Here is a 22,642-nt window from a genome sequence, read left to right as displayed (position 1 = left end):
ACTGGAACATCAACTGCCTGGAAGCCTGGGCAGTCAGATTGGTGTATTTACAATTCAGCCACAGACTACAGGGTCAAGCGGTCCGTGTGATTTATTTATTTATTTATTTATTTTTAATTTTTATATACCGACATTCTTACATCCGATGTAAATCATACCGGTTTACATTAAACAGAATAGCAGGAAATAAATTTCCATAGTCTAATACAATGAACATTTCTAATTAAAATTGTTAACAAGCGAAAGGAAAAGGTAAAGAATTGGAATAAAGGTTAAATTACAGAAAAATATAAAAGATTTTTTTTTTTTTAGAAGCACAAGGGTTGCACGAAGGGGTGCACAAAGGGGAGAGCCCCTCTGTCACGCGGCACCTGATGGTGAGGCGCTCTTCAACCGTCGCCGGGGCTCCCAGTGACGTCATGGGGGGGCGTGGTCACACATCGCATCGCAGTCATTCATTTCCCTCACCTCCTGCTGTTGGTTCCGTATCTTTCTTCCCCCTGCCATTCAGTTTGGTGTTCAGTTCTCGCGGGGGCCCAGGGTGGCCTCCCCGCTCGCCGGCGCCTGATGGTGAGGCGCTCTTCAACCATCGCCGGGGCTCCCAGTGACGTCATGGGGGGCGTGGTCACACATCGCATCGCAGTCATTCATTTCCCTCACCTCCTGCTGTTGGTTCCGTATCTTTTTTTCCCCCTGCCATTCAGTTTGGTGTTCAGTTCTCGCGGGGGCCCAGGGTGGAGGGTGGCCTCCCCGTTCGCCGGCGCCTGATGGTGAGGCGCTCTTCAACCGTCGCCGGGGCTCCCAGTGACGTCATGGGTGGGCGTGGTCATTCATTTCCCTCACCACCTGCTGTTGGTTCCGTGTCTTTTTTCCCCCTGCCATTCAGTTTGGTGTTCAGTTCTCGCGGGGGCCCAGGGTGGAGGGTGGCCTCCCCGCTCGCCGACGCCTGATGGTGAGGCGCTCTTCAACCGTTGCCGGGGCTCCCAGTAATGTCGAACAATGCAACGACGGTAGCCTACATCAACTGCCAGGGTGGAACCAAGAGCCAGAAAATGTCATAGGAGATAGATCTCCTTATGGAATGGGCGGAAATATATCTAAGATGATCTCAGCCTCCCACATCACAGGAAAAGACAACGTCCGAGCAGACTTTCTAAGCAGAGAGAGTCTGGATCCAGGAGAAGTGGGTATGTTGGCCAAAGCCTTTCAGCTGATAGTAGATTGCGGGGGTCTCCTGTCCATCGACCTGCTGCTCGCATCTCAAAATGCAAAGGTTCCCCGAGTCTTCAATCACAGAAGAGATCAGTGGTCCCTGGGGATCGACACTCTCGTTCAGACCTGGCCAGAAGAAGAGTTGCTATACGCCTTCTCTCCATGGCTCCTGCTGGGTAGGGTCATTCGCAGAATCAAGCACCACAGGGATTAGTTCTACTTGTAGCTCCAGATCTGCTGGTATTTAGAAGCGTAGCTTAGTGGATGGCACAGGGCTGTAAACCTTTCAGGCATCTGCCTGCAGGAGAACATATTGATTATATATTGTTTAGAATCAGGTTTAAACCTTCTTCAAAAGTATGATCAGAATAAATGTATTATAATAGCAGTTAAAAAAAAAAGAATCACCAATAAACCTAGGGATTTTATTAATGCACATCTCACTTCTGTTCAGCTGCTCTGAGGGACAGATGGCCATGGTGAAATGGATAGTACTCTATGAATTTTTGAAACCTGCTAAAATGTCTTGTTTCCCTTCCCGATGATTTGTCCAAAGTGTTGAAGTTAAGCATGTCCCCAGTGCAGTGTTATGGGAGATTATCATCTGAAACCATTCTCCCATGTCGTATAGCACAATGAAAATGATCCAATTATGGCTAAAGCTAGCACCTCCCCCACTCCCATTCTCCCATCCTTCCCCCATGGCTTTCCATGCAATAGAACACCTCCAAACAAAACTGAGCAGCAGGACATAGAAGTCCAATTGAAAAAAGATCAGATATCTTAAAATGAAATACTAGTTCCCATTTATATCACGTGAGCTGCACTACAAGTGTATAAAATAGGACTGGCCCTTCACTTGCAAAATAAACCTGTAAATTCATGAAACACATGGTTAAATAGAAGTGTTTACTGGATATTTTTTCTTGCCTAGGAAAAGTCTAAATCGGAACATGTGGACAAGCTAGGAGAAAGGGATGACACGATCCCACCCGAGTATAGACATCTTCTAGATGATAAGGTAACAGACACAAAATGACATTTGCCAAACTTGAAGTTGGCCACCTACAATAGCTGTGCAGAATAAACAGTAGTAGAGCCCATGGTGCTGAAGGTAATTGTATTATTTACAGAAACTTGAAATGGTGCTTATGTAAAGTTTGGATTTTAAAGCTCTACTGTCTTTCAAGGCACAGCACGACAATACCTGGTATATGATGGTTTAGTTATGTTTGATACATTTGGCATCATTTGCTCGCTGCTGTGTTTAGTGGAGGGACTTGGTTTCATTTTGGGGAGCTGGGCCGTCATGGTGGGGTCTTATTAGGGAAAATAAAGGTATGTTTGGAAAACCGGTATGGAAGGTGTGTAATTTGGAAAAAAATGTTTTGGAGAAGATCTGTAATGGAATATGTATCCTTGTCTTTAAGGGAAAACCAACAAAGCCAGCAGCAAAAGAAGAGGTGAAACCTGAAAAGCCAAAGGTAATGTTTGTGCAATACTCTCCGCGAATCAGATGTTCGAAGCATTTTTCCTATAGATGCTGAATGGGAAAACCACTTCAGAACATCTGGCATTGTGGGATCATTTCAACGACTTGCTGCCATCACTGCCCTAACCAACTTTTTAAAAAATTGTTTACTTATGTATTAAACATGATACAAAAATAGACTAACATGATGTAATTACATAAGCTGTGCACTGCAACCTTATCGGTGCACAGTCAGATTCCATCTACAGCCCACACCTCTAACAGCAGGAAAGACAAAGATTGTCCCTTTCAAAAAAAGAATTGGGTGGCAATTTTCAAACATTTTCAATGCATAAAATTGGAAGTTACACGTGTAAAGTAGCACGAGCGCATTCAAGTAGCATTTTGTAAAGCTCTGACGTATGCTTGGCACTAGCAGTGTTGTGGGTAAATGTAAATGGTAGGAAAAGGGGGTGGTTCCAGGACAGGGTTCAGAGGTTCGAACACAGGTTTGTATTTTGTAAGCAGTATACATGCATATGGTACAGAACTTGTACGCACGCTTTTACAGCTGCTAATTGAGTTGCAGAACTGAAATCATACTTGTCGTTTTTTTGTCTGCAGTTTTTGGGTGGGAATCAGGGTGAAGTGGTGGAGGTGTCTGTAAACTGGTAATTAAAAGTGATGAGCAAGTATTATCATAAGCAGAATACACACATTAGGGATAGATTTTAAAAGATACGCCTTTCCATGTGTGCAACGTGCATGATATAAAATCAGGTGGCTGCGTGAACATGTGCATTGGATTTTACAATCCACGTGTACACGGGTGGGTGTCATGCGCAAGGGGGGGTGAATTTTTGCAAATTATGTGCAGCAACGAAATCTGGCCTCCCCCCCCCCCCCCCGTTCCCTCCCTGTCCACGCCAATTAACGAGCGGACTGGGAGGGAACTTCCCTACCCCCCTACCTAAACTCCCTCCCTCTTCCCCTTTCCTCCCCACCACCTAAACCCTTCCTATCTATTCAAATTTTTTTTTTGTTTTGCAACTTACTTCATGGCCGGAGCTGAAGTAAGCTGCGTGTGCCGGCCGGCTGTCGGCAGGCAAGTCATCGGGACAGCGTACAATGGCGCTGTCCCGGCCTCTCCCTTTGGAGAGGCCCGGCACTTGTGCGCGTACCGGGGTTTATGCCCGTGGTCGAGCATGTTTTAAAATGTGCGCGGCTTGTGCAAGGCCCGGCCACGTGCGTAAAGCTCCTGTTTTATGACCGCAAGCCTTTTAAAATCCAGCCGATACTTATAAAATACCTGCCTCTGTGCATAAACTGTGGTACGCATGCACACGTTATTTTGTGTGTAAAATATGTGCGTGTACCTTTGTGGAATAGATATAGAAAGTATATTAAGAAAGTGTGCGTATTTTCAAGGCAGAGATATGTGGTATTTTATGAGCTGGGCAGCTCCCAGCACACACTTTCTAAAATACAGGATTAATTTTGTGCACACATCTTGCATAGGTATATGGTGACTGTCTTAGGTTTTTACATTCTTTATCAAACCCATCTTCTTCAGGTACATGGCGTTTGATCAGGTTTCTTATTCCTTATTTTGTAGTTGGCGATTCTGTGACTGATCAGTGTCCTGTAGGGTCTGGCCTTTATTTTTTTATTTATTTTATTTTTAGCAGAAAAATATTTATCTTGGGTTTTCTAAGGTCTTTGATATACCGTATTTTTCGCTCCATAAGACGCACCTAGGATTCAGAGGGGGAAAATTAAAAAAAAAAAAAAAAATTTGTGCTAAACAGACTTTGTTCCTGGGCATCTGTGCGTCTTTTGGAGCAAATTAGGGGAGTGCATAGCTTTTTTTTCTCCCCATTTTGTTTTCGGGTCTGGGGGAGGGCCATTTCGGTCCACTCCCCAGATCAGAAAACTTTTCTTTCTCTGGGAACCCCTCCCCAAACCCCCCCATCCCAACCCTTTAAATTAATTAACAACCCCCCACCCTCCTGACCCCTCCACAAGATCCTGCCAAATTAATTTACTACAACCCCCCACCCTCCTGACCCCCCCCCCCCCCCAAGACCTGCCAAAAGTCCCTGGTGGTCCAGCGTGGGTCCAGGAATGGTCCGGGAGCGATCTCCTGGGCTGGGGCTGTCGGCTGCCAGTAATCAAAATGGCGCCGACGGCCCTTTGCCCTTACTATGTCACTGGGACCGACCAATGGCAGCAGTAGTCCCTGTGACATAGTAAGGGCAAAGGGCCGTCGGCTGCCAGTAATCAAAATGGCGCAGACGGCCCTTTGCCCTTACTATGTCACTGGGGCCGACCGCTGCCATTGGTCGGCCTTAGTGACATAGTGAGGGCAAAGGGCCGTCGGCGCCATTTTGTTTACTGGCAGCGGCCCAAGCCCAGGAGATTGCTCCCGGACCGCTCCTGGACCCCCGCTGGACCACCAGGGACTTTTGGCAGGTCTTGGGGGGGGGGGGTTGTAGTAAATTAAGTTGGCAGGTCTTGGGGGGTCAGGAGGGTGGGGGGGTTTTGTTAGATTTTTAGTTTTGTTTTTTTATACTCGCTCCATAAGACGCACATACATTTTCCCCCCACTTTTGGGGGAAAAAAGTGTGTCTTATGGAGCGAAAAATACGGTATTTCTTTACTTTTTTTATGTCCATGTGCAATTTTGGGGGTGAGGGGGTGATTATGAAGATTTTTCAGTGGGACACTGGGTAATTGATATTTGCTTTGATCTATTGATGTATAGGACCATTTGGCTGTCATTTGATAGGTCTACCTATCAATTTATCGATTTGATGTCTGACAGTTATGACATAATCAGTGATGCTATGACCCTGTACTGTGTTGAAAGCAAAGCTACCTAGGGAGTCCCACTGGTTCTTCCATTGAGACTATACAGCAGGGGTCAGGAACCTTTTTGGCTGAGAGAGCCATAAACGCCACATATTTTAAAATGTAATTCCATGAGAGCCATACAATATGTTTAAAACTAAATACAAGTAAATGTGTGCATTTTATGTAAGATCACACTTTTAAAGTACAATAAGTCTCTGAAAATATTACACCAGGCCTTAAGACACCAATACATCTCCTATTAGGAAAACGGACCAAGTCAGGCTGCTATAGAGTCCTACACAGAAACTACACGCCAGCAGAAAACCTCACCTGAATCACGTGCTGTCCCTCACCTAACATAGAATAAAGAGACCAAAACGCATAACAAGAAGCATGCAGACAAAAACTGAATTGGAAACTGCAACAAGCCAGAGTCTCTGTATGCAGTGTAACAAAGGAAAAAAGAAACATCACCCATCCTTATAAAACAAATCAAGAAATATAAAATCATCAGCAGTAAAACTGTACTAACAAAAAGAACATATTTCGAAACAGCTGATGAGTGGAATATCCAATAATTAAAAACTCATATAAAACATTTCCAGATACCAACAAAATATTTCAAAATAGCAGACACAAAGATCCAGTAATGAAAAATAATAAGGATACAAAATTTTTTTTGCTCTGCATACCTGGGAACGTTTGATATCCAGGTGTCCTGAGATTGTTCTGAATTAGCAGGAGGTGGGGTGGTTTGCTTGGAACTTTCTCCTCTCTCAGTCACATACCAGCGCTCTCTCTCACACTGGCTCTCAATGACACACCTATACACACATGCTCTCAGTCACTCACATATACAAATGTTTTTTCTCTCTCACTTATATAGGCTCTTAATTACACATTTACACACATGCTGTCTATCTTTTCACGCTTACACACACACAGGCTTTCAATCACATAAATACATGCTGTCTTTTTCTCTCACACACAGACTCTCATTCACATGCTTACAAACATGTCCTCTCTTTCTCTCATTTACACACAGGCTCTCAATCACATACTCACATGCTCCCTCACCTAAATCAGCTCTCAATCACACACAGACACACATGGTCTCTCTCTCTCATTTAAACACAGGCTCTCAATCACATACTCACATGCTCCCTCACCTAAATCAGCTCTCAATCACACAGACACACATGGTCTCGCTCTCTCATTTAAACACAGGCTCTCAATCACATACTCACATGCTCCATCACCTAAACCAGCTGTCAATCAGACACAGACACACATGATCTCTCTCTTACTTATACACACAGGCTCTTAATCATACATACACATGATTTCTCTCACACACAAAGGATCTCAATCATACACACATACTCTTTCACACAAACAGGTTTTCAATCACAAACTTACACATACAGGTTCCCAATGGTAAACTTACATTCATGCTCTCTCTCTCACAGGCAGGATCTCAATCACAGACATACTCTCTTTCACATATACAGGCTCTCAATCATTCACATACATGCAATCTCTCACTCACACACACAGGATCTCAAACACACATGCTTGCTCGCTCATTCATTCACTCTCTCTCTCCCCCTTTCCCCCCCCCCCCGGGAACTCGCGGCAGCAGCAGCCACCTCCCAACGCTAACCTCCTTCATTTTCAGCCCTCGCGGAGGCGAAGGCGGAGTCCCATCGGCCGCGGTTGAAGATTTTCATTTTCCTCCGAGCCGCGCTGCAGTCTTCTTCCCGCGCAGGCACCCGATGCTCTCCACTTCCTCTTCCGGGCCGCGGGAAGAAGAGAGCACCGGCGTGCTCTCTTCTTCCCGCGGCCCGGAAGAGGAAGTGGAGAGCATCGGGTGCCTGCGCGGGAAGACCCGCGCAGGCACCCGATGACTCCAGCGCTGGCACCCGGCTGACACCCGATGACTCCCGCGCAGGCACCTGGATGACTCCAGTCGGCGTGCTCTCTTCTCCTCCCCCCCGCGGCCCGGAAGAGGAAGTGGTGAGCATCGGGTGCCTGCGCGGAAGAAGAGACCACGCTAGTGTGGTCTCTTCTTCCCGCGCAGGCACCCGATGCTCTCCACTTCCTCTTCCGGGCCGCGGGGGGGGGGGGGGGGGAGGAGAAGAGAGCACGCCGGTGCCGCTGACTCCAGCTGTCCTGCCGCGTTCCGCCCGGGCTGACAGCATTTTAAGCCCGGGCGGCGGAGGACCGGGGAGCAGCTGGGTCAGCGGGGAACCGCGAAGTATGGCGACACGTGTCTGCGAGCCAGATGCAGCCCTCAAAAGAGCCATATCTGGCTCGCGAGCCATGGGTTCCCGACCCCTGCTATACAGGCTTAAGTTTTTATAGATTGAAGAGCTTCTTCCCATTTGTGGAGTTGCACTTTCATTGCTGTTCCTTTGCTTTTCTTTGATACTAAAGTAAGGTATCTCATCCTCAAATACAGTTGTATGCAAACGTTTAGGCACTCTGGTCAAACTGTATGTTTCAGTGAATCTCTTAATAAATAAAAGCTGACTCAACCTGTGTATAATGCAAAGTTAACATGATATCTTTCTGCAAATGTTAATGCATAATTACTATTTATTTGCAGTTTTTAAAGATTCAGAATAAGAATATATTGAATATGACATGTGCAAGCTTTGTGCATTCTTTGACAGCACTTTTTAACATCACCTTTGGAAGAAATAACTTCCAGATGTTTCCTATTGCTAGCTAAGAGTCTTTCTGTTCTTACTTTTGGAATTTTTTTCCCACATTCCTTTCGGAATTTTTCTAGTTCAGAAATATTCTTAGGTCTCTCTGCATGCACTGTATGTTTGAGATCTCCTCACAGATTTTCAACAATAATCTGTTCTGGGGATTGGGAAGGCCTTTCCAAAGCCTTCATCTTTCTTTTCTGTAAGTATTTCATGGGGGTAACCCGCTTGGTGCGACAGTTACTAGCCGTTACTAGCCTTATCAGAAGTATGGGGATTACTACCCTCAATCAATACGCCTTGATGCTACTGACACAACTGCTACTCAATACAAAAAAGAAGAGGAAAAAGGATATAAATCCAATATATATCTCATATAAACCAAAAATAATTTAGAACAACTTATATAACAGCAGATGACAATATCATCAATGATTGCCTCAAGATATCTCTCTGCAGCCTCTCGCCACTCAATGGGCCGCAAGCCGTAATCGGTCAGTGAAGCAATAAGTTATTTGTAATCATTTACTGTCATCATGCTGTAAAACTATGCAAAAAACTTTTGTGAAGAAAAATGTATCTTAATACTTTTTAGTGATGTCAAAAACTGTGGTGAATACACCACTAGAAAATCTAAGAACCCCAGTTCAGAAAGCACTATATTTCCCACATTTTCAACTACCCCAATCTAAAATACCTAATAACTAATACCCAAACGTCGAAGAAACATACTTAGCACTTAACTTTGATACGACCCAAAGGGCTCATACAGTGGAAAACACAGTCAACTCGTTTAATGCTGCCCCGTTTAAAGCTGTCCCGACATGTTTCGATTGCAAAGCAATCTTCTTCAGGAGATCAAAAATAAGATCTAGATGTCAAGCAAATGTTCCTCAACCCTTAAAAACAAAATTAAAAATATAAATGATTACAAACTCACGAGCACCAAGGAAAACTTACATCCATATTCAAACGGCCGCACTGATGAAAATGCAAAACACTTACCCGGGCAGAAAAACTACCTCTCCTTTCACATTCAAAAAATGGCGCCTCAGCGTTTGTGTCCACAAAGTTGAATCTCTACGCTTTTTAAATCAAACGGAACCGGAAACAAACTGAAACTGACTACAACTCCCATCGTACAAAGCACTAAAAAACGGACCAGTCAATCTCACGGTTAAGGCCCCTAGGGGCCACCGTATCGAAATAATGTATCCATTTTTGTTCCCTCCGTAATAGAATATTATCAAAATCTCCACCCCTGTTACTTGGATTTAATTTTTCAATTGCCGCAAACTGCAATACTTCAAAAGAATGATTCAACTATAGACAATGTTGCACTACAGGCGCCTCAACGCGCTCGCGTACAATAGCGCTCCTATGCTCAATCATCCGTACTTTCAAACTGCGGCTAGTTTTCCCAATGTAAAGGAGGGGGCACGGGCACCATAGTCCATAAATCACACCTTTAGATTGACAGTTCGTATAAGATCTCAATCTAAACCTTCCATCTTTAAAGAATGGTAAACACTCATGAGGTAAACAAATGAGGAACATTTGCTTGACATCTAGATCTTATTTTTGATCTCCTGAAGAAGATTGCTTTGCAATCGAAACATGTCGGGACAGCTTTAAACGGGGCAGCATTAAACGAGTTGACGGTGTTTTCCACTGTATGAGCCCTTTGGGTCGTATCAAAGTTAAGTGCTAAGTATATGTTTCTTCGACATTTGGGTATTAGTTATTAGGTATTTTAGATTGGGGTAGTTGAAAATGTGGGAAATATAGTGCTTTCTGAACTGGGGTTCTTAGATTTTCTAGTGGTGTATTCACCACAGTTTTTGACATCACTAAAAAGTATTATTAAGATAAATTTTTCTTCACAAAAAGTTTTTGCATAGTTTTACAGCATGATGACAGTAAATGATTACAAATAACTTATTGCTTCACTGACCGATTACGGCTTGCGGCCCATTGAGTGGCGAGAGGCTGCAGAGAGATATCTTGAGGCAATCATTGATGATATTGTCATCTGCTGTTATATAAGTTGTTCTAAATTATTTTTGGTTTATATGAGATATATATTGGATTTATATCCTTTTTCCTTGTTGGCAAGATATTCTTGTCTTCCAATGTTTTCCCATTTTTTCCACCAAATGTATCTTGTGTGATTATGGCTGAACAGTTTAGTTTTAATTTCATCAGACCAAAGCACTTTTTTTTTTTTTTTTTCAAAAAGATTCAGATTTATCAAGATTTAGTTTTGCATATTTTAAATGATGACTTTTGTAACTTCTGACAGCTCTCCCATGCAGATCATTGTGTAAGCAGTGCTGTACTGTGGACAACTATTCCAGTGTTAGCTAAATTTTTCAACAGGTTGTTTGCAGTGATCAGAGGGTTCTGTTTTATGTGACCAGATTTTGGAGCATTCTATCAGAGATTTTTCTTGGTCTTCCAGATCTTGCTCTGACCTCAACACGTCCATGCAAAGCCTATTTCTTAATAATGTTTCTGACAGTTGAAATTGCTGGCTGATAATGTTTAGAGAGCTTTCTATAGGCTTCCCTGCTTTGTAGGAGTGAATTATATTCATTTTCAAATGCTCAGACAGCTATTGAAAGTAGACAGAACAACAGAATATTTATTAAACTGTAGCATTTATCTTCACCAGATAAATTGAAGCCCTAATGAATCAATCAATGTTTTGGGCCTTTAAAAAAAAAAAAAAAAAGGTAATGAATCAACTGGAAGGGGTTCAAACCTTTGTACATGCCATATTCACTTTATTATTTTCAATCTGTAAAAATCAGCAAGTAGTAATTCTGCATTAAACATTGCATAAAGATACAGGGCCTGATATTTAGAGCTGTAAGTAACTTAGCTGGATAGATCGTATCCAGCTAAGTTATGATGTATGTTTAGTGGCACAGTTAAGCTGCTGAATATATACGTATAACTAAGTGCTTAGCTGGATAAATTCTAACCAGCTAAGTCTAGACCTGCTGTCTGGCACATCAAAGTTAGCCATATAACTTATGCAGCTAACTCCAAATAAAGCTAGTTAGCCAGATAAGTTATGTGGCTAATTTGCTTTGCCCCAATCCTCCCATTACATGCCCACAACTTACGTGACTAGGTTTTTAGCTGGATAAATGAATTACGCGGCTATGCCGAGGCTGCTGAACGTAGGGCATATTCAGTGGCTGCTATTTAGCCGAATAAGTCCTAGTTATCTGGATATATAACGCTGAATGCATTTTGAATATCAGTCTTGTATTTAACTTTGTTTGACAAAGAAGTGAAATAATGTACCATCTGGGATGAATTTTAAGAGTTGCTTGCCTTAAAGACCCATATACTTGAGTATCTGGGCTGAGCACACGCAACTTGTATTTTAAATCTACCCAATTATGTGCGTTTGTGTGTGTGTGAGAGCAACCTAACGTGTGGGGGAAAAACGGACAGAGTTAGGGTGTGTCTGGGGCATCCTGGGGCAGGGCCAACATTTCTGAGCATAAATATAGATTTTAAATCCCATGCCCACAGTGCATGTCTGGTTCCTACCTGCGCTTATTTACTTCTGCTCTTGATGAGGTGTAAGTCTGAAGAAAACTCGTTTTTTGGGTTTTTTTTGTATTTACATTTTTATTAGCCAACGCAAAAACATTATACAAGCCATAAAAAGTTTCATACAGCTAGATCTCCTTGGAGACAATCACATTGTCCAGAATTCTTTCCCTACTATTCCCATCCCTACCCCCCCTCCCCGTCCCACAATGTACAACAGCAAACATACAGTTGACTAGGTGAGGAGTCCAGGTAAACTGGAGGGAGTGTAGACTAGAGAACCAGAGGGGTCTGGAAAACCTAGAGATAGACTGGGCAAACTGTTGGACTAACAAGACAAAATGGCTATCTCTTCACGCGCACATGTTTTAAAGCTGACAAATGCCCTAAGGAAGATATGTGGTGAACGTTTCCTTGGGTAACCGCTTAAAATTAGGAGCACACATACATGCCTTAGGGGAATTTTAAATCATACGTGCGCCTTTGTGAGGATGATTTAAAATTCCAGAATAGGTGGGCGCATGTGCACTCATTTTAAAGTTATCACCCCCATGTTCTAGTTAGTTATACACTGCCTTACTTAAACCAAAGTTCAACCCAAAGTGGTTTACGGAGAAATCAAATATACAAAAATACAATGAAAACCAATAACACATCAGTAATCTCAATATGCATCTGTTAAATACATTTTTCACTACACAATAATATATAATTAAAAGTAATAATGTACAATGAATTTACTGTAACTCCTGTTCTCTCAGGATGATGCTGCACTTCTTGATGCTCTTTCAGAGGACTTTTGTTCTACAGATCCAGCTGTATCGGCAAAAGCTGTAACATCTCAGCACCCAGCAAAGGTACAGTTCCAGGAGCCTGCACGTTCTATGCATTGTACATGTAGAGATGCATTTCAGCAGTTTTCAAAGGAAGGTAGCTGCCATATTTTTGTCATAATTGCTCCCTTTCTTTTACTCTCTCAATCTTGAGCACTATCGAGTTCAATGTTACCTTGGCTGTGCGTAGCTCACACTCTATAAAATCAAGCAGAAATCCTGTCACACTTGATCCCATGATTCTATCACACCAATAGACGACAAACTTGATTTCTTTGGATTTTGATTGTGGTGGAATAGCATGGATGAAATCATCTGAGTAGGATAGGGAAAGGGTGTCCCTCTAAGGGCTCTGCTTTGGGATATAAAGCCCTAAACCTCACTCTGGGCTTTTCTTTTTGCTTTGAAAGAGGTTTGTTGCAACAGCAGCACAGGAGACCCAAGTGTATTTCCTGGATTTTGCGCCTGTTCTTTGAGTTACCAAGGACTGGGGCTGCCACTGGAGCAGTAATCACAGCCTCCAGCAGGGAGAGGGATTCCTGCTCATTCCTCAATAGCAAAATCTTATCGGCTGACCAAAGGGGCTCAGCATGTGGTCTGTGCTTCTCAGTCAAAAGAATGTCAATGTGAGGACTGGGCTGGACAGGAAAGGGGGGGGGGGGTTAAACGTGGAGAAGCTCCCTGGTAGCCATGAGTAAAGACCCTGTGGTGCCTCAGACTTTCTCCCAGCATAAATGGATTTGAGTGAGGTTGAAGTAGATTCTGAATGGCCTTAAAGCTCAAAGAGTAGGAGGCAGCCATCTGTCCCCAAAATTAGGAATTCCAAGAAACTGCGTTTGGTTGAATTTCCTTGCAAATGTTAAAGCTGAGAGATCAGATTCTTCTATGGCTACTGTGAGCAACCATGTGTTTGGAGGAGCGGGTTTATAAATATTTTTATATATATAGATATATATATAGACTGCCAATAACCGTAAAAGATCACCCTGCATTGTAAAGCAGAAACTTAAGTTTATTTTTATTTTTTTATTTGTTCAGTTTTTTTGTAAGCTTGGGCTGACCTAATGGCTGAATGACAAAGGCCTGGGTTTGCTTTCTGGACCAGCTTTCTGCTCATCAGGCCCTGCAGAGGTAGTATACATAGCAATTGGGAAAGGGAATCTGTCATCACCCAACAGTAACACCTTCGAGTGAGATTCAAAATGGGTGGGACATTAAAAATGATTAATTGTAATCCTTTCTGTTGCACCATGCCAACCATGAAAATAACACTGCATGATTTTGGATAACCATTTCAGCATTGTACAGTTGAACTAAACTGATGTTTTCAATGAAGCTAGAGCACCTGTTGCAGTCATCAGGCATTCTTATAGCTGCTTCATCCTTAGTGATTTCATAACGTGTAGAGTGAATGATTTTGACGCCTGATCACAGGATACCAGTGGACAGTTGTAGTGCTTGATTTTTTTTTTTTCAGCCATTTTGTAAAGCAAAGTACTTGGTAAAAAAAAAAAAATGGTAGCTGTGTATATTGTATATTGCACTGATATGAGTTTAAAATGTAAGTTATTTGTGGTTTGCTTACACTTTGTGTTGAAGCGAATACTCACATTAGCTAAATATCATTGATCGTTTTTGAGTAAAGCTGGTATTTGTTCTGGATTTTTGATTTTATGAATTACTGTTTTTAATGTAGGACAAGAATAGCAAGGACATCATAATGCCTAAACCTCCCACTGAAAAACCCAGCAAACCCACCACTGAAGCAGCCACCAAACCCACCACTGAAAAAGTAATCAAGCCCCCCGCTGAAGCAACCACCAAACTCAACACTGAAAAAGCTACCAAGCCTGCCACTGAACAGGCCTGTAAACTAGCCATTAAGGATGACATGAAACCTAAGGACACTGCAAAGGTAGTGAAGGCTACATTTTGATGCAGGCTAAGTTCTCACACCCATACTTTGTATCATTAGTTTATCAAGGGAGGAGGGAAGTTACTGTTTTTGTTTACACCTTTAAGGGTATAGTGTAACAATTAGGTAAGCCATGTAGCTATTATTGCAATATGCTTCTTGAGAGAAGGGCCTAGAGGGGGAGATGAGCTGTTTGGAAGGAAATGTAGTCCATGCACAATGTTCTGAGAAAATATTAAAAAAATGGTTTTACAGCAGAAGTCCATGTGTGTATTGTAATTAAGTTACACCCAGTGAAACCTCATAATTATCCCAGTTGAATTAAATAAAACCCTAAAACTTGCTTTTCAGCCAAATTTATATAAAAAAAGAAGTCAGCTCTGTGAGCATCAGTTGTAAGTTCATGAATATTATATGTTCTTTGGCAGCCATAATATGAGTGTTGACCTGTCAGTTGCAGTTTGTGGTGTGAAGGAGAGGTGTACGTGATTATATGTATGGTAGAAAAATGACTGGATGTTGCTGTGCTACCCAATGAGTTTTCATTGTGGAGATTTCATTAATGATAACATAGATATGGTTTGTGTATTGTGATAATGCTGCAGTCTTTGAGATGTATTGTGTAGTGGAAGTATGCTGTCCTGCCCACAGATGCTTTCAGTATGGGCTGAGGAACTCATCTAGAGAAGCTTTATATTTGAGATGCATGGTCTCCAGGGATTTTGTATCAAAGGCTGAGATAAGGGCTTTGTTGAACAGTCTAAAGGTCTTCAGAAACTGCATGGCCAACAATATTGTGATAGTACAAACAATCAGGTAGTAAAGGATGACTTGGACAAGCTGGAAGGGATGGCTCCAAGCTCATGGTGTCTGTATTGGGCAGTTTCTCATAGGATAATCTTAATGGCCACCTGCTAAGCAGGAAATGAAAAGCACTTGACAGCCAAACTGATTTGAAATGGGCCCCTTGTGAGTGGTCCAGGTATCAGGATGTAGGAATTAAATCTCTTGAGTAGGGCCTGCCTAAGATTGCCCTGTTTTCATGCTTCATTGTGGGTAAAAAGGCCTGTGTGCATATTCTTCCCTGTTACTGGTAGCCAGGAGCTTAATAAAATTAATAAGGGTCAGAGGGTCTTTAATCTTCACAATGTCATTTTAGTTGAAACAGACTTATTCTTTGTCCTGAAGATGTCCATCGCAGAAACAGGCAGGCTCTGATCCTTTTCTTTTAAAACCAAGTCATTCTCTTTCATTTCAACACACAGTCCCTATCCCTCATCGCTTGAATGCTAAGAGGAAGGGATCCATAGGCTTGGTTTCTAGGAAGGAGTCCGAGGCAGATTTATGGGTTTAAATAGAGGAGATTTTCCTTCAGGTCTGGAGGAAGTCTCTTGCTTCTCTTGTTATGTCCCACACAAATACTTCACTAGAAAAATCTGATTTCAAAAAGCTCTATTAAGATTAATTTAACTGTGGTTAGTTTACCACATTCTATAGAAGGAAACCCGACTTTATGCAGCCTTTAGTTGTTGGGTGTCACATGGTCTTCACTTGAAGCCTCCAATAAAGGACCCCATAGTGCGTTAGGATATTAATGTCATCTTAACCAAACCTCCCTTGAGCTTCAAGACTCTTACAAATTCAAGTTTCTGACCTGGAAGGTTGCAGTTTTAGTGGAGATCATTTCAGCCCAGAGTCCATGAGCTCCAGGCCTTGGTGACATCCACCTTATGCTAAATTTTATCATAAAGGATGGTGTTTCACATCCATCCCAAACTTCAGTCTAAGGTGATATTGAATAGTCATCGTACTCAGTTGTCCTTTCAATATATTTTCTCTTGCTTTTATGCTCATGAGGGAGAATCTGCACCATACAAATGTGTTGCAAGAAAGCTGTAGCTTTCTATCTGGAGCAAATTTCTTGGAATATTGACCTAGAATTCAGTTTAATTTGACACTAACCAAACAGGAATTCCTGTGGAAAAACACACCATCCCTAATTAGCAGCAGATTGCATTTCTCATTGAATCCCCTTGCAGGATTAATCTTAAAGTCCTGCCCAAGCCTGTACCGTTGGGGTGACAGCATTTTTGGTTGCCAGTATAAGGACATCCTCCTTCGAAGAAATGTGCAAGGCTGCAATGTTGAGTGCCAAGCACTACTATCTTAATGTTGCCTCTCAGCAGGATCTCACATTTAGGCTATCAATACAAGGTCTATTCTCAAAATAAAGGCTAGCTTCTATCCTCCTGAGGACCTTTTCTGTTGGCTTTTTTTGTTTGTCTTCCTGTCATCTATTCCATGGTTCACTGAAACAAAAAAAAGAAATTAAATTTGTTGCTCAACTGTTCCTTTTTTTTTTTTTTTTTTAATTTTGAAGGCAGCTATGTGCAGCTGAGACTGCTTCTGATTTGAGAGAGAAAAATAATGTATATAATAATGGTTTTCTGCTTATGGAAGGTTAGTTGAGTCAAATAACATTTTTCTCCTCCCCTCTTGTGACTTGTCATTTATCTCTACAATCTTTGCTAATCCATCAAATGAATGGTAGTTGGGCCAGTGTCCAATAGGCCTCCTGCTGTGTATGCTCAAAGCTCTAGATTGGGAGTGGGAAAATCTTTTTGCCTTGGGATGACATTGGGCTATAGATATTGTGTGCAGGGCTTCTGGTTGGGAGTTGGAGATCCAAGAATCAGGGGAAGGGGCTGCATACGCCCCAGCCCCCCAGAGTCCATTTGCATGCTTAGAAACTATTTGAGCTCTGCTCAACCTCACATTAGTGTAGATATTCTTCTTTCTCTCTCTCTCCCTGCCCCCTTTACTCATCTTCTAACTGGGTGATTCTGAGCCACTACAACTGCTTCCTTTCCTGCTGCAAAGGATTGGCTCATTGTACTTCCTGGAACCAGTCAGTAATGAGAAACAAACAGCAGCCTGTGAAACGCTTCCTCCCTGTTTCTGCTCCAGAGCTGGGAGCACTGCTGAGGTCATAGCACTCACCCTGTACCAGCGCTGGAGGAGCTGGGGAGACAGAGGCAAGGGGGAGAGAGTTTAGGCCACAGCACCCAGAGAGTAGAGCTTTCTTTCTCTGGAGCCTTGGTAGCTTCAGTTAACTCAGAGTCTCCAGGTGAAACCCAGAGAGTTCCAAGCTATGCCCCCTTGAAGCTCTGGTAGCCCTGACTTCAGTCTGCCGCTTGATGCATGGATTCAGGCTCCCTTCTTGCATCCTGGATGAAAAGCTGATAGGGGCTGGATGTGGTCTGGAGGCTGTAGCTTGCCTACCTCTGCTTTCATGTTCGATGTATGTAAGCAGATAACTTGTGTGCATGTCTGTGTGTGTTTGCCTCTATTGTGGTGGTGCTATCAGAACAAATATTATGAAGTTTGTCTTCACACAAACTTTATTCCTATCACCTTGGGCTCTGCAAAACTTGAACTAAATCATTTTTTCTTATCTTGAACAAATTAATTGGTAATGCACAGTAGAATTTAATATTAGCAAAAAATGTAGTCAGAAAATTTGTAGCAAAATTATTATTCAATGTTGTTTATTGAGTTGTTTCTTTTTCAGGCAAAGGAACAGTCCTCCTCAGCAAAGCCAGATACCACAAAGACAAGTAAAAGCTAAGCATGTTAGGTAAGAGTCTTTCCAAATTAGGTACTAGTTGTAAGCTGCCCCTATCCTAAATACAGGGATTGAAGGTGGCGGTGAGTCCCATTTATGAGGTCTTGTAGTTGGTAAAATGACCCTTGATGGTAGGAATCAAAAACTGGCTGGTGGTTGTTTCCCAGAGCTGACTTATTTTTCTGAGATATAGTTCAATTTGGTAGAGAAGGAAAAAAAAAATCATTATCTGTTATGAACTTGGTGCTGCTTCTGAGTAATGAGTAAACTCAATCTCTGTTCCTGTCACCCCTCTCTCTTTCCCTCTAAGTGGGATTACAGAGTTCTCACTGCTAGGTGTGCATGTCCATTACCCAGCTCACAGGGAATATTCCTGGGGGTAGAGTAGAAGAGATCCCAGAGGGGGCAAGCCCACTTGGTCAGGTCTGGAAGCAGTTTGCTGCGTAGCCACCAAGCAAGGACTTTTGGGGCTGTTGCTACTGACTCTCATGAGAATATCACCAGATAGTTCAGGTAGGTCAAGACACACTGCCTTCTACTCATGGGGCACATCTAGGCAGTTACCGAGGAATGTGCTATACCAGGGAGGTGGTTGTCTTATCACTGATCCAAAGAACAATACTGGAAAAGAGGGTGACATCAAATAAGAGGTTGCTGTTACCAGTATTACTCTAGTACTGTCCTATTTAGACATCATAGTCCCTTGAGAACCCAGTGCTATCAGTCAAGAGAGTTTATCTTAATACCAGCAGAGTGCAATAATAAAACAACTTTTATTTTTTGTATAGATTAACACTAGAACAAACCGAGCTTTCTGAATTCCAAAGGGGAAAATTGTGCTTTTCTCAGCATGTCCTTAATTCATGTGGCAGCAGATAAGATAAATGGCTGGTTTGATGCTCTTTGTCTTCCATGTGTGACTCCCAGATGTTGACAGAGCTATTAATCTCCTCCTCCTCCTCCTGCTGTTCTCCTTGCTTTCTTTCAAGAGCCATGGTTTTGTTCCTTTTTTGTGTCACATTCATGCACTATTTTGACTGGTTGTATTCTAATTACTTCTGATTTTCTTAATGATGTATGATGTTACCTAAAGATTACAATCAGTCATGTTTTGTTATAACCATGTCTTTTCTGTGCTAGTTGAAATTAAATATGTTTGGAAAACTTAGATATCTTGTAGCTGTGTTTATGTATGTGGTCCTACCTAATTTTGATAGGACTTTTTTTTTTTTTTTTAAATCTATCAAGGCCTTGCTGTAAAACTTTTTTATATATTGCAGCTGTATCTTTCCGTACGAACATTTGATCATTAGGATCCATTAACCACCAGCTCTGATCTAATTTTTTTGTGTTCAAAGATACAGGCCTTTCATACTGTTTCGAGACTTTTTTGCTTTTTCTTGCTGATCTCAAGATTTTCCTGCAGTCATTAGAATCTGAGTTGCTTTTGCTGTCTGCAGAGGATTCTGGGAGTGCACAGACTCCAGCAACTGAGCACAAGATTTTGGGGGTTTGGGAGAGTTCAAAGAAACAAGGACAAGGGGGGTCTCAAAGTCCCAAGTTTCTATCTGGATTCCTCTGCCATGGGTGACACCAGAGAAACTCTCTGCATCCACTGCTGCTTTCTCCAAACTCTTGCACTCTGTAGGAACTTCTCAGAAGATCTGACTACACCCATTACTACTTGATGAGAATCTGTGATGTTCACCCGAAGGGGTACATAAGTGAGAAAAATTTAAGGGCAAAAGGGTCTTGCATAATAATGTGACAGATATCCCTTTCATTCAGTCAGCGATTAAGAAGAAAAACTCAGAAATAAAACAAACCTTGTAAAGTAGGTATTCTGATCTAATTATTCAGATAGTTATATGAGAGGAGATTTGGAGGAAAAGTCCGTAAAACATTATTAGCCAGGTAAATTAGAAAAAGCCATTTCTATCCCTAGGAGTGAGTAGCAAGAAATACATCTACTTTTCTTGGGATCTGCGTGGTATTTGGGACCTGGACTGGCCACTATTGGAGACAGAATGCTGGACTTGGTGGACTGTGGTCTGACCCAGCATGGCATTTATTATGTTCTTATGAGGCGCGTTTTACAGAAACTACAAGCGTTTTGTGGTAAAGAATTTTGTCAAATGTGTAATTTTTTTTACATAAGTAGAAGTTGGGATCTTGTTTCTCTTATCCGACTAACTTTAAAGATATACTTGATAGTGCAGCTACACCATTGAACATAGCTGGCTAACTCAGCTCCTCCCAGCTACACCTCCAGAATGCCCCTAACTTAATCAGGCTAAATTCTAGCCTCCTATCTCATTAGCCTGCTAGAATTTAGCTGGATATGTGCCCAAATATTAATTTAGCCGGCTGAATGCTTTTGAATATGGACCTGGTTATATTTGTCCATGTGAAAAATGGTAAAAAAATCACTGTAAGAACTTTGGTTTTTTTAGCCAAGTATCTCCCAAACATGAGACTTGTCAACAGTTACTATTTGGGAGGGTTGGGGACTTTTTCTCCCTAATATTCACACGCCAGAGGCCATAAAGATTTTGAGTGGCTCAAGCCTATATCGAGAACGTCAGCACAGATTAAACTAGAAAGAACTTGGAGACGTACGTGTAGATGAAAAAAGGCAAAGTTCAGGTACAAATTCACATTTTAATGTACTTGGCAGAGCCGAAAAAGATATTTGGAGCAAGCAAGAGGGCACTCCATTTATGCAGTCCACCCTGGCTGGAGGCAGGCTCCAAACACGGAGCCATACAAATAGTTTTTCCCCTCTGACGCAGACCACAGTGTGCGCCGCACAGAAAGAGCGGGAGAATGTTGAAGGTGGGAGTCCACTTGGTGCCCTGGGATTTTCTGCTTAGATGGTTGAGAATGAGTTCAGCTGAACTTGAATGACTTGTTTTCAAACACACTGCCTGATTCACGAAGGCTTTTCTCCCATTCTATGTCTTTGGGAAAGTCCCTGGATGAATTAGGCCCACAGCTTGTAATAATATTGTATTCTACAGACCCAGCTTTCAAAGACTTTACCTTTTTCTTTTTTTTGTGACTTTTCTATAGGTTCTCATTGCGTGAACATTTTTTCGGAGGATGAAGATCACTTTTGAGGAAGACGAGCTCCTACTGCAGTGGGTTATTTGGGATAGCTTCTGAACAGTGGTATTAGCTGGAGGTTGTGCACATTAACAAAAAAATACAAAAAACTGCTATTTTTCTAGCTGATCATTTTCTTCATTATTAAACTGTTTATTTCCATTTGTTATTTTCTTTAGTTTTTAGAGGGAAAGGATGCACTATATTTGTAATAAATGTATATCACCAGAACTTGCTTATGGCAGGAGTAAACTTGCCCTGTAAAGTTTTGGATATGTCTCTTGCAACAATGACTAAAATACTCAGAATTTCCTGAGCAGCCATTATCCTCTACACATGGGATTTACATGCCGAGAACGCAGTCTCTAGTTGGATAATTTAGCTGTTTTTGCCCTGTAAACTCCCTGTCTGTGAGAGAGGATTTGAGCTGGGCCCTCTGAATATAGTTTTCTTGATGTATGCTTGCAGGTTTTTTTTTTTTTTACATGTAAATAATATTCATGCTGTTTGGAATTGTCTGTCTTTGTGGCTAAGGTGCATTTGGTACTTCCTTGGGTGCAGCGCTGATGTTGAAGTCTTGCATCCAGCATTAATGTTAAGCAGGTGGTATGGTAATTTGTTGGAAATGCACATGCCCTAATCTTGGGAGCCTGATCCCTCTCTAGACAGTGCCTTTCTGTACCGCAAACTGTAACCGTGCTCCACTTTTGCTCCCTCACCTTTCAGAGAGTGAAACAGTGCATCATTCTGTAGCGGTCACTATTCAGGCTGATTTTGAAAGGGTTTAGGAACCTAACTTTGGGAGTTAAGCCCCCTAAATTAGCCCTTTTGAAAGTTTACTAGGGCTCAGTTCCTAAATTTGGGCTCTTACGTTTCACCGGGCTCCTAAAAGGTAGGTGGCCACAGGAGCGGAGATCATGCAAGGGGAAAAACATTAGGAGTTTAGCTGGGATTCTCACCTGACAACTAACTTTGGGGTAGAAATCTAGGCACATGAATAGTGGGACTAAAATGTAAGTGAATTTTCAGCTGAAAATGGATGCTCCTAAGTTTAACCAAAAATAAAATAGAGGCCTAACTTAGATGCCTAAATTTAGGGAGTCTGCCTTTTTTTTGACCACTATATGAAGATGCCTCCATTATTATTAGCGGAAGCTTAGGACTGCAAGAAACTAGGTCTGGATACCAAAAATAATCACAGTTTGTTTATCAGTGAGAAGCATATTTCATTAGCTACAATTTACATCCGTCTGTTCTAGGAGCAAAAGATGAGTCTGTGGTGCACACTAATAAAAAAATAAAAAATAAAATAAAAGATATTAGAATGTTAAAATTTGTACTAAA

General features: G+C 42.0%; 1 protein-coding gene across 4 annotated transcripts in view; it reads left to right on the top strand.

The window, feature by feature from the left end:
* CAST (calpastatin) overlaps positions 1–22,642 on the top strand; it is a 303,324-nt gene extending 280,682 nt beyond the window's left edge. For all 4 annotated transcript variants that reach the window (XM_029572924.1, XM_029572935.1, XM_029572943.1 and 1 more), the window contains 6 exons: positions 2,147–2,233; positions 2,643–2,696; positions 12,582–12,677; positions 14,350–14,568; positions 18,140–18,205; positions 21,266–22,642. In XM_029572924.1, the coding sequence (XP_029428784.1) occupies positions 2,147–2,233; positions 2,643–2,696; positions 12,582–12,677; positions 14,350–14,568; positions 18,140–18,196 (513 nt within the window). In that variant the 3' untranslated portion in view covers positions 18,197–18,205; positions 21,266–22,642. The remainder of the gene's footprint in view (positions 1–2,146; positions 2,234–2,642; positions 2,697–12,581; positions 12,678–14,349; positions 14,569–18,139; positions 18,206–21,265) is intronic.

Source organism: Rhinatrema bivittatum, chromosome 1, assembly GCF_901001135.1.
Source record: "Rhinatrema bivittatum chromosome 1, aRhiBiv1.1, whole genome shotgun sequence".
NCBI classification, from domain to species: Eukaryota; Metazoa; Chordata; class Amphibia; order Gymnophiona; family Rhinatrematidae; genus Rhinatrema; species Rhinatrema bivittatum.
This window is presented reverse-complemented; position numbering and strand designations above follow the sequence as displayed.